The following is a 12,135-nucleotide window of genomic DNA, read 5'->3' on the forward strand; positions in this document are numbered from 1 at the left end:
ACCGGTGATATTTTCTGATACTAAAGCTGACGAGGGCGTTGTACCATTCTCTTTGTGTCTCTCTAGCCATGGCTGCATCAGAAACCTCATAGATTTCTTTGAGATCCGCTGCTGTGGCCTGATCCGGCCTGTGTCAGTGGACTGGACCACACAGTACACAATAGACTACGACCAGACCTCCGGCTCAGGCTACCAGCTGGTGTAGAGAAGGAAGTGGTGGACGAAGAGAAGACGGCGGGGGGAGTGAAGAGTGGATAGCAAAGCTTTTGGAAGTATTAACGCCCCCCCCCCCCCTTGGCGTTCATATCTTGCTGTTCTCCAGAGCGGTTTTATTCATTTAGGTTTTTTCTGATTTTTTTTTTTTTATTATTTTTTTTTTTTTTTTTTTGTGGACCATCTCTCCTTCGCTGATTAAAAGCCTTTGGGGAGGAAGAAAAAAAGAGAATTGGACAGGACAAGCATGCAGTTATGGGACAACATCATCACCCTTGCCCTTTTTCACTACTACCACCCCCACCTCCTCTCCTGGGCTTTTTGGACGGTGTGTTGCTGCCAAACACAAGCGGGAGGGGAGAGCGGCCGCCAGAGAAGAGTTCTGAAATAAAAGCTCGCCTGTCTGTCCCGGAGACGTGAAGCCGCCCCGGGGAGACGAGCCAGCGCCGTTCCTTTTCCCCTCCCGTGCTCCAGATCCTGTTTTCAGCGTCCCTGTGCGTATTCCATGTTCCGCACTGTGCTGAAGCAGAAACCTTTCGGTTCCTGCCATGATACACTTTTGTTGCTAGAGGCTAAAGACAGAATTTCAGGAAAACGAATCATGAATTTAAACTGTTAGCGTGACGAGAAAAAAAAAAAGGGAACGTCTTTTAAAAGGTCTGAATTTTGCGCCCAGCTGAATTATGAACGGGAGCCAACGAGGACTGGCAGAACTTATCAGATGAACGTGTTGGTCTTCAGGAGGGAACTGCTGGAGGAATCCCGCTTCCTCTAAAAATCAAAGCTGCATAAAATGATGCAGAGCTGGGACTCCTTCAGCAGTGACCACGCTGAACAAGACAGATATCCTCCAGAAAATGTGATACAGGTCTATTTATTTTCAAACTATTTATAGAGAAAGTAACTATGTTCTCGCTGCGTCATTTTAGCTTAGTCGGCTTTTTTTTAATAAGGAAGAGAACATTTTAAAGAGGTGGGTGGCATGAAAGTGGAGAACTGTGTAGAAAACTACAGACAGGTACACTGAGTGTATTTATTAATAGAAACGGATGGATAAGTTTACAGGAAAGCCTCATTCCAGACATTTCTCTTTTAAAGCTGTAAAGTCTTTTTTGTTTTGTTCTGCGTCTTTTTTTTTCTGCCTACAATGTTGCACTGATCACGTTTTACTTTAGTTATATGAAAATATATATATATATAAATATTTTATTTGGCCGTTACTGAAGAGAAGGTCCAGCAGCTTCATGCCAACATTTCCATTGTTTGCAGAGGAAGGGCTCTTCAGACACGGGGCCCCTCTTCACAGAAACTCCCTGCGCAGTCGCCGCAGCAACAGGACGGACTGAGATGTAAAGAATGTGCATTTGTACATAAAAAAAACAAACAAAAAAAAAACAATTTTCTTCTTTATGTCAGTGTTAGTTGAAGGTGCTCCTGGGGATGTTTTTTTTTTGTTGACCTAAACATAAAGGAGACAGTCAAATTTCCTATAATCCATGTTGTATGACTGTAGCTTTTAGTGACGTCCAACGCTGCTGTCTATAGGCATTTGAGCCCCTCCCCAGGTACCTGGAATCTCTCCACTGCATGCACGATGCCTGGGACAGCCGGCCGCTCGCCGCCTTTCTCAACTGACCACTCCCCCCCCCCCACCCACCCCCATCATCCTGGTCACCATGACAGCCCAGCAAAGCCACATGTCTGTATATAGTGAATGTTAAGTATTTGCAAGTACGTTTCTGCATTATGTTCATCCAGTTTTGTTTTTGAGTACTTTTCTTCAGATCCAGTGCGTTCAGTGAGGTTGCCAGACTTCCCAGCTGGGCCATCCCAAACAGGCGTGTAATATATTTGAATGTTTCATACTCCCGATTTTTTTTTTTTTTGTTCTTATTTCTACGTCATAGATTGCTGGGTTTTGTTATACCACTGGATGTACAAATTGTAAAGCGAAAATACAACCTTTTTTTTTGTCCTTTTTCTAAAAAACAAAAAATGTGTTCATGCATAGTTTTAAGGATAGAAAGGTTATATTAAAACGGCTTCTGAAACGTTTTGAGCCTCATGTTTGCATCACCAGAAGAAGACGGTTGTGTGTCATGTCATACGCGCCAGCGTGCTGAACCACTGATGTCACGGCTGCCCCACAGACGCCTCACGTGCGACTCATATCTTGCTCCTTTTGAAGTGGTGAATGCTGGCGGTTTTGTTTGCAGGGCAGAGTTCACCACTTCAGGATGGTGATTTCAAAACCCATCTCTTGTCACTAGTTCTTCCAGCAGCTGCAAACGTCTATGGTCCCCCACCCCTCACCATGTGGGAAATAGAGTAAAAAAAAAAAGAAGCACATAATCATCTCCAGTGCCTCTGTGCCCACCTTCAGATACCACTGTAACTCCGCTTCAGATGTAAACATATGGGCATGGTTCAGTTTTAATGGCTTTAATAATAAAATACAGTCAAACATGAACGTTTGGTTTGTGTTTATTTATAACAGCACTTTTTCTTTTCAGTAAAAGAGGACTTCAGGACACCAAGCAGTCAGAAATGTTCCAGGTGGAGGCGGGCCATCACTGAGCATGGACCAGAGCGCCGGCTCCCTGGCCGTAACCGAAGCCTTTGGGCCCGAAGTTCTTGGCGTAACAAGCTGTAGAGGGAATAAGAAATGTAAGGAAACGGCAGATTGAGGTCTAAAAATGTCGGCTGGACTGATAAAAGCTCTGAGATGTTCAAAGCTTGGATTTCAGAACCTCACCCTGCTTTAAACAACTTCATCCCTGATAAAGCAACACACTGAATGAGACATTTCTACTGTTGAACAAAGACCCATGTGAGAGGACAGTAAGGCGTCTGACGTGTAGCAGCTGAATTCAGCCTGTAGAGCCAGGGTGCTGATCAGTGCCATGCTTCGTTATGACAGAGCAAACGGCCATCTGCTGACATCTGTGCGGAGGTCTTCTGCTTAGCTGGACCATTGTGAGCTGAGAAAACATTGGAGGTCAGACCGTGGATGCTTCAGCAGCGCCGTTATCTGGACAGGACAGAGCTGCTGTAATCCAGTCCAAGCAAACAAAGCATCCTTGTCTGATAAGAGCAGAGAGCAACAGCTGCGGTCTCCACGGGTTATTAGGCAAGAGCCGGTCCTTCCAGGTACGCCTTTACATGACAGCCTGTAGATCCTGTTTATATAAGGTTTCTTACATGTAATGCTTAGTAACTTTTCATTTTTGCAGGTCTCTTGAAAAAGATTCTTAATCTCAATGGTGACTTTCCTGATCAAATAAAGGTTTCATCAAATAAAAAATAAACAGCAAATCAGGGACTGGCTTTAGTTGTACTTGGCTGCTTCTGTTGAATTTATTGGGATTCTAGATGACTGGCTGACACAAAGTACTGCATCATTCTCAAGTGGAGGAAGTACATGGTTTTCTAGTGTGTTTTCAGTTCTAAAAAAAGTGTCTTGTGCATTAAAGTAAGCACAATCTAATAGCATTAAATAACACAGCCTTCACAAGTCAATTAGTCATTAGCTACAGTGAAACTAAGTAATCTAGTCTGTATAAATGCAGCTAAACTGACGCGGGAACTCTGGAGGAGCTGCGGAGACACACAGCTCAGGTGGGAGACCATTGCAGAACAAACATCCTATTCTTTCCATTAATTTAGCCTTTATGGAAAAGCAGCAAGAACAAAAAGTCATAAGGAGCCTTGATTGCAGCCTTGTGACTACATCCCTATGGTGAAACATGGTGGTGATGCTATTAAACTCTTCCATGCCATTTGCTGAATGGCACCCTTCATGGGGATAGGAATACTTTGGAAAGGCCCATAATAAGACTTCTCAGGCTGGCCTATGTTCACCAACATTGCTTTTTGCCTGGATCAGATCCGTAGAACAAGGTTGTTATAGTGGGGTTTTCTATCACCACATGTTATAATAATCTTGTTAAAGTACTTCAGGTTTTTCTATAGAAAGCGTGACAGAAATGTCTTCTGAAGGCTCAAAAAATCTATTCATATTTTAAGTCACTGCTGGGTTATTAGGAAACGTGAGCTGCAGCTGCACGATGAATAAATGTGAAACCATTGGAATATTCCTCGAGAATCCAAAGCTTCATCAGAAAGTCGGACTAAATATCTCCCCTTCACTTCCACCTTACCTTTGCAGTAAATTTCCCCATCTTTCTCGGTCTGGGTGGTCGACTCCAGGCTTTTACCACATTTTGCACAGCGGAAACAGTTCTTGTGCCACGGCTGCAAAGAGAAGCAAAAGAGGAACAGTTTAACGAATGCACTCAAGAGTCGTACAGCTTGGTTTTTGACCTCCTACTGCTGGATTTTATTTTACGATTGCAAAGACAATAATGCTGACGCTTCTGCTGCAGCTAACAGGGTTCCTTCCAGGGTTGCCTCCATCCAACCTCCCGTCCACTCTGACCTGCTTCCTGTCCCTGCTGTAGAACATCAAGCCCACAGCATGACGCTGCCACCTCTATGCCCGGCGATGACAAAGGCATAGAAACGTGTTCTCACTCTCTCAGGACAGTAGGAACAAAATGACCTCCTGTGCCTGCAGCTTGTTTTTGCCAGATATTCATGGCAGAAGGAAAAGGGCTTGAACACACAGGCATGCCACACTTTCCAGATTTCTGTTTGCTAAAATATTGAATCATTATTTTCCCTTCCGTTTCACAAGAAAAAAATAAAAATAAAAAATCCCATTGAGACGCTGATGTTAAAAAGGTTCAAGGGGTAGAAACACTTTCCAACTCGCTGTAGTCATTTGAACAAATTCCAGATGTTGGTTGGAGCTCATCCTAAATTCCTTCATTAAAAACCGAGAAAAGAAAATCTCCCAGCAGCCCCGGGGGCTCTCCTCCGTCTTCATTACCCTGGAAATTACAGGTTAGGATTTCACCACTGACTGAAGGCTTTCCTCTCATCTGGAAAACCATCAACAGCTCCGCTTCTGGTTACATCATCGGCTACAAATCAGCTCCGCTGCCAAGCCGCGCTCCGTCAGCTCCACTAAATACTTCTGGTCTGTTTACAGTTTGCTTTTCTTTAAAGCAGCACTAAATCTTCTCTCTGCAAACAATCATGTGAGCATCTCATCTGAAGCGCATGGATTTCCTCACTTCCACTCATTTGTCCTGCTGAGTGTCACACATTTCAAACTCGTCCACCCTGTGACCTCGTCGGCAGTAAAGCAGCGCAGCCTCATGTGGATGAGGGGGGGGGGGGCTTCATCAGCAGGAGCCACGCCCAACCTCCAGCGTGGGCTTCATCGCCGCTCACACCCCTTCATCCCGTGTGACGCATTTATTGGGATTCCAGGCGACGGATCAGCAGAAAGTGCTCAAAGGTTTCTTTATATCATAGAAATAGTAGAATTGCGTAACGTGACAAGAAGTGAAAAAGCTCAGGAGCATCGTTACTTTAGCAGAACCATACCGGCCACTTTTATCACTTTTAAGTCATGATTATAGGGTCGCATTCTCCAGATCCACCTCAACCTGAGGTCATCTTCAGCTGTACTTGTATCAGGGAGCTTTCTTTGGGCGTGTTGTTGGAATCAACCCTTTGGTTCCCAGTGGAAACAAACCAAGGGAAGCCAAGATGCTCTTCAGACGGGGTTTTGTTCAGGTTAATGTTAATTCAGCACACGGCTTGTTGTAGCCTCACCTTGCCTGCCCCCATGATCTTCTCAGCTGCATAGACGGAGTCTCCACATCGCGCGCACTTGTCTGAGCCGCCGAACTTCTGGGCGAACTTGGACGGGTTGGGGTTGGTTGTAGGTCTGTGGGTGTGGGTCCTGGAGGAAAACAAATCGCAGCATCTTAATAAAACAGTGAAATGGTGATATTAAAGGGAGCGCTGCCCCCTAAGTGGTCAGCTTTAAGAATCTTACTACATGTCTAAAGACCGGCTGACTGCTACTGAAACATACAGGTGTGACTGGCTACGTTATAAAATCACCGCAAGGCTCGTTTATTTCAGCAGTTCATTGGCTTGATGTGGTAAATAAATCACTAATTAATCTAGGAATTTTCTCCGTTGCCAAGTAGTGAAATAAATGAACTCTGAATATATCCTGATCCATCAGGGTGCATCTGTGAGACGGAAAACAATGCCCTGTGGGAATACAAGGATTTCAACTCTGAAATTCACAATTTGGAATAAATGCACCACGTGGTGCACAAACATGGAGTTAAAACGGGTTTGACCCGTCATGTCTGTTTTTGCCACCTATATGTTTGAAAATCAAACTCATTACAAGTAAAACCATTGTTTAAACCAAAGTTATCCAAACCCGTCCACGCGCTCATTAGTGTACCGGCGAGGCCTCTTCCATCGCTCCGGAGGGGTTCTGCTCCGCTCTTACGCAGAGCTCTTACAATTCAACTTAATCACAGGGTTGGTGATCATGAAGAGCCGATTTCAGCCCGGACTTTGCTTAGGCCATTCCAGAACGTCGATGTTTTCATTTAAACCATTCAGGAGTGGACTCGCTGGTGTGACTCGGGTCACGGTCCAGCTTTATAACCAATGGGCGCTTTGAAGGGTGGGGGGTGGCATACTTTTACATAGGGCTGAATTTATTACATCTGATAGTACATTTGTCCCATATAAAAAAATTGGATTTTCTGAAACATGTTCTTCAGAAGACAGGCGTAAAGCGGACTCCTCTGGTCCCTACTCCCCATAGACGGCAGGCTAGCCAGCAGAACCCCCCGGGGACCCCTGACCCAGTGTTGATTGAGAGGTGAATGAATGTGGGCCTTTGTTCAGGAGGACAGAGAGGAGAGTGAGCAGGATTGTTTGGCTTACATAATAAACTCTTTTATAAGGAATCACCTGATAGCGGGGCTGCAGGCTCCCTCTGGGCGAGCGCCTGGTGAAGGCGGTGGGTTTTGTTCAGTATTAACAAATAAAGTCAGACACGTTTGGTTACCGTCAACTTAACAGAACTCTTTCGGTCAAACCGGTGTCCGTCCTCTCGTTTATTTGATAACAGATTGTGCGGGAAGCTCGGTTTGTTTCCGAGCAGAACATCAAGTCCAGTGGCATGAGCACGTGCTGCTTGGAGGCAACAGTGGCGTCTCAGTCAGCAGCCACGTCTAATAAGCATCATTACACATGATGAGCCACAGAACCGGAGGACCTCTGCAACCTCGTGGCTGCGCTGCTCCAATTATGTCCTGTGACCGGGCATTTACAGAACTCTGCATCGCGCAGGACGGGGAACACCGAAGAGAGTCCGGTTGACAGACAGGCAAAGTTAGGCTCTCGGTGCTGCAGCGCATTAGAAGCAGCAACAGAACCGTTTGTTAAAGGCACCAGCGGCCCAACTTACTCCTCTGGTTTGATTCCCAGCCGCTCGCCTCGGTCCATGTTGAGCGTTCCCGCCCCCTGTCCGTAGCCGTAGCCTTTGGGTCCGTATTTCTTGCCGTAGCAGGACTTGCAGTAGATCTCCTGGTCGTGGATGGCCACGGTGGTGCTGTCCAAACCTTTCCTGCAGACCACTGGGGACACACAGACACCAGCTGAAGTTGTTTTGATCAGGGTCCGAACGCTAAGCACACTGACCATTCTCCACATATATTGCAAAAGTATTCACACCCTGTAGACTTTTCACATCCTTTAAGGAAAGCTGTCAGAGGCAGCAAAAACTTGAGCCTTCATCATAAAACTGTTAGTTTTGCTCAGACCGTTTTTTCCCCTCAGGTTACTGAGGTCATGCTTGCGTTTTTGATGAGGAGGTGTGACCGTGTCCAGCTTCCATGACCTTTCATGGCCGGATCGCCTGAACCACTTCAACAGATGGCCTGCCGTGTTCCTGATAAACAAATGTACGCAGCTAATGTAATATCTGGCATTTCCATAATGATGACGGCAAGCCTCGGCTTAATTGCCCCATCTGATGGTGTCAGAGTTTGCATACTGGAGGTTTTTAGTGTTACATTTAACCTTAAATTTATTCACTGCCTTTAAAAAGGGGCTTTTTATACAAATTAAACAAAAGAGTGATGCATAGTTGGACTATTAACAAGTTTCTGAGGAGATAAGCCTCTTAGCATCTATAAGTAGGCAAACTCAGGGATCACTGGATCATATAGTGCACTTCTACTAACCCACTGGGTGCCTTAAAGCGCTATGTTCAATGGCATGTGAAAAAAAAGGACATTTTTACTTATGTTTTTTTTTTTTCTCTCAATTAACCTAATGCTTTTTAACAACACCGTTAAATGAACAGGTACGCTTTGAACTCATGAAGAAAAGAAAGTACCCCCTCTTACAAATCTAGGGTTTTACAGCTCAGGACATAACAGGAAGGATCTGAACTTCCCCAGGTTCTAAGATGTTAGAAATCTAGCTCCAAGTTAAGGACAGCAGGTTCCCCATGGTCATTGTGTCGAACAAACACCCTTCCAACACTTTCAGTTCGCTGAGGTCGTACGTCCAAGTGTTGGACATGGGATTAGAAGCCTTCCCAGGAGGATGAGGGGCGACAATAGTTTTTTCCCCTCTCTCCACCGTGGCGTTGTGTTAGGAGGACACACCTGTACACAACCTGGCAACCCTCACACTGCTGATGATCAGTGATCAAGTGCTTCAGTTAACATCTACCGACTGCCATTTTCCCTCCTATTGCCTAGCTAAGTAGCAGTGGTAGGCCTTTACTTTGTTTTTTTCCTTTGCTCCAATCGGCTCAAACATGAAGCAGAGGCCTTAATTATTGAAACCAAAAACAAAATAAACGTCGGTGCCGTTTCTCTGAGACAAAGGTAATTGGGAAGACGTCATTTAGGAGTGTCTCCCATTCTCCCGGGTCTAATCAAAGCGGGAGCAGATGGATGCATTTGGCAGCTGCACTTACTGCACAGGAAACAGCATCTGTGGAAGCTCTGCCCGTCACACTGCACCTCCTCGGCGTGGTAGACCGTCCCGCGGCACGCCGAGCACTTGTTGCCTCCTCCCCAGTTCGGCATCGCGTCTCTCTGCGGAAAGATGGCGAGATTGTGAGAAACCGCTCCTTCTTGTCCTGCTACGACACGCCCTGCAACAAAGGCCTTTCTGCATTTAAACACGGTACTGTACACAACCTGACAGGTATATTTATCACCCCCCCCCACACACACACACACACACACACACATAAAGCATGTGGTTACTGCACTAACAATCCACAGGGTCGGAGCATAAAACCACAAATCATGGCCACATCTGCCACGGTGTGGAAAACAAAAACAAAGCTGTGCAAACACGGTCGACCCAAACTAGAGGGCGGACTAATACCCAGAGGAATGTCTGCAGGGCGCCATGCCTCAGGCTGGAGCCGTCCGTCGGATAAACGCACGCAGAGCAGGACAACGTCTGAACCAAATGCTCATGCTCTTCCCAGGACTTCTGGAGATTCACTTCCGTCTAAACTAAAGGCGTAAGGAAACAGGGAGAACTGAGCAGCTGAGCCTTTGTGTGAATCTCAGAAACAAGACTGAAGGTCCTGTGAACCCCCAGTGTGTTAGAAATGGCTGCAGGGAGCTAGAAAGCACATTATTCGTGCATAAATACCCAACGTTTTCATTCCTGAGACACAAACATTTACTCTGTTTTAGTGGCCGCACACTGCCCGGTGACCAAAGTGCTAAACCAAATCAATCTAGAGCAAACACACAGAGGGAGAAAACATAAAAAGCAGGTTAAAAGCAAGGCAGATCCAACCAGCAGAGCCACCTGCCTGAATAAAAAGAATAAAAAAAAAAAAAATAATAATTCTTGAGCATTGATTAAAAGTTCAGTTTGAGATGGAAGATCTTGTGGAAGCCGATTGCACCCACAGAAAAAGCTCGGCCACCTAAAGGTTCAGACTTTGGCTGTGGGAGCGTGAGGAAATGTTGACCATCTGACCTGCTGCGAATAGAAACGCTGAATAACTCTGATGATTAGGAGCGGAACCTTCCATGTTTTTAGCCTAAACCCATCCTAAAACAGACAGGACGCCAGTGTAGCGAAAATCAGACAGGTATCATCTTTTCCCGTCTGGGAGTTAAAAGTCCAGCTGCAGCGTTCTGAACAAGTTGGAGGTGGATGATGGGAGGACACAGACGTAGGGTGCGTTGCCGTGATGGATTCTGGATCTGACAAAAGCACCAAGATCCTTCTGCAGCTCTAAAAAAAAAAAAAGCCTTGGCCTCAGTTAGAAGGCCTAGATGATGAAAAGCCAGACAGAACTGCAATGAAGAGTTGTTAGGCAGTTTTAAGATCCTTGTCGGACATGATCATGAAGTCTTTGACTAAGACATTAAAGATTTTAGGAAATAAAGTTTTCAAATGGATTAGATTTTTCATATTCCCCCCCCCCCCCAAAGAGATGTATGGATGGCTGTTTTATAGGACGAGATAAGGAATATAGTCTGGTCCATGGTGTTTTTATAAAGGATGACCAAACAGAAGCATGGAAGGAGAGTTGGATGTTTCACAGTATGGAGATACAGGGGATAAAGTCATCTCTCCATATTCTCCATATTCTCCACCCTGTTTTCCAGGCTGTGCTTCATCACCTAGACGCTTCTCCTAGCTGGACTTCCTTCCAAGCTCAAGAAGGTGTACTGTTATCGAAACGGACCAACAGGGATAAAGTTCTGCTTACCTTATATTTAGAGAGTTTTTTGCTTAATTGTTCCCAAGAAAAGAACCAACTGCAGTGGGAATGAGCCTGAAAGCAAACTGGGAACACTTTCCTGATAGAATAAGGCCGGGGAACAATGATATGCAGGAACATTGCGTCAGTCGTTTTGGATAATTAGAAAGAAAATGTCGCTAAATAAAAAAGCAGCCCCCCCCCCCACCACACCCAGCTAAAACTCACCTTCAGTGCTATATACACGCACCAACACAATGACGTCATCGTTCAGGGCATGCTGACTACCATAAAACTCAAATTAAAGCCACGGCATTTAACTGTACTCACCGAATAAAGCAGTAGTACTGGCTCCGGGTTCACCTAGAAGGCAGACGGCTCCTCAGCGACTGGCGGCAGAGCAGAGGCTGCGCTGCCACATCTTCCACATTTCTACTGTCCCCGCCCCCTTGCCCCCCATCCCGGGAGGAGGAGGAGGAGGAGGAGGAGGAGGAGGAGGAGCGTCACGGAGGAGGCAGAGAGGGCGGAAACATTCCTGCACGAGCACACCTGCCAGACAACTTTGGCAAGCCATTTTAACATTTAATCACTTGCCACAGAGAGAGGCTTTGTCCTGCGACTGAGAGGGTTCTTTCCTCTGCAGACTTAGGCGTTTTCTTATTGGTTGATTGTCTTCCCTAGGTTTTTCAGCGAATATGGAAGGTGTGCTGAAAATGTAAAAGAGGAGCTGGGAGTGAGTTAAACCCTGAGTAAAAAACAGTCCAGTTGACACAGTCGGAAAAGTCGAGATTCCAAAATATAAACGAAAAAACCAAAAGGTTGGGATTCCAATTTGGCAACAGCCAGGAAAGCTGTTGTTTTGTTCCTAGTAAGTCCCATAAACGTCCTTTAAAACTGTACTTTCCATACACAAACACCACTTTTAATATGTGTGGTTCAGAGTTGTGGCCGTTATATGTAACATTGCTTTTAGACACACTCAGCCGTGTCTGGTAAAATAAACATGTTTTGTCATAGCGTGCTGTTGATGAGAGGAGCTGCCACACTGGATCCAACAATCGGCCTTGAAGCATTTCTGGGCTTTCAGAGGGGAACGTCCAACTTTAGCGGCCCTTTCAGTTGATTTTCCGGGTGGGAAGGTGGGATATCCGAGTTCCAACTGCAAATGGAATGCAACTTTTGGTTGCATATCCAGGATGAGATGTTAGTAAAAAGGCAGAGGAAATGCAAAAAGTGAAACTTGCACAAGGGAATTACTTATGATGAAACTACAAAAA

General features: G+C 45.6%; 2 protein-coding genes across 2 annotated transcripts in view; one reads left to right on the forward strand and one right to left on the reverse strand.

The window, feature by feature from the left end:
- The window catches only part of zdhhc17 (zinc finger DHHC-type palmitoyltransferase 17), a 27,878-nt gene extending 25,195 nt beyond the window's left edge, over positions 1-2,683 (forward strand). Inside the window, exon 17 of the mRNA XM_012879375.3 lies at positions 67-2,683. Within this exon, the coding sequence (XP_012734829.1) occupies positions 67-205 (139 nt within the window). The 3' untranslated portion in view covers positions 206-2,683. The remainder of the gene's footprint in view (positions 1-66) is intronic.
- On the reverse strand, positions 2,682-11,320 carry csrp2 (cysteine and glycine-rich protein 2). The gene is made up of 6 exons (XM_012879376.3): positions 11,189-11,320; positions 9,095-9,215; positions 7,571-7,739; positions 5,899-6,028; positions 4,374-4,467; positions 2,682-2,860 (listed from the first exon to the last, which is right to left on the reverse strand). The coding sequence occupies exons 2-6, from the start codon at positions 9,204-9,206 to the stop codon at positions 2,784-2,786; spliced, it is 582 nt and encodes a 193-aa protein (XP_012734830.1). The 5' UTR covers positions 9,207-9,215; positions 11,189-11,320; the 3' UTR covers positions 2,682-2,783.
- Positions 11,321-12,135: the final 815 nt, after the last annotated feature.

This window comes from Fundulus heteroclitus, unplaced genomic scaffold, assembly GCF_011125445.2.
Source record: "Fundulus heteroclitus isolate FHET01 unplaced genomic scaffold, MU-UCD_Fhet_4.1 scaffold_66, whole genome shotgun sequence".
Taxonomy (NCBI): domain Eukaryota; kingdom Metazoa; phylum Chordata; class Actinopteri; order Cyprinodontiformes; family Fundulidae; genus Fundulus; species Fundulus heteroclitus.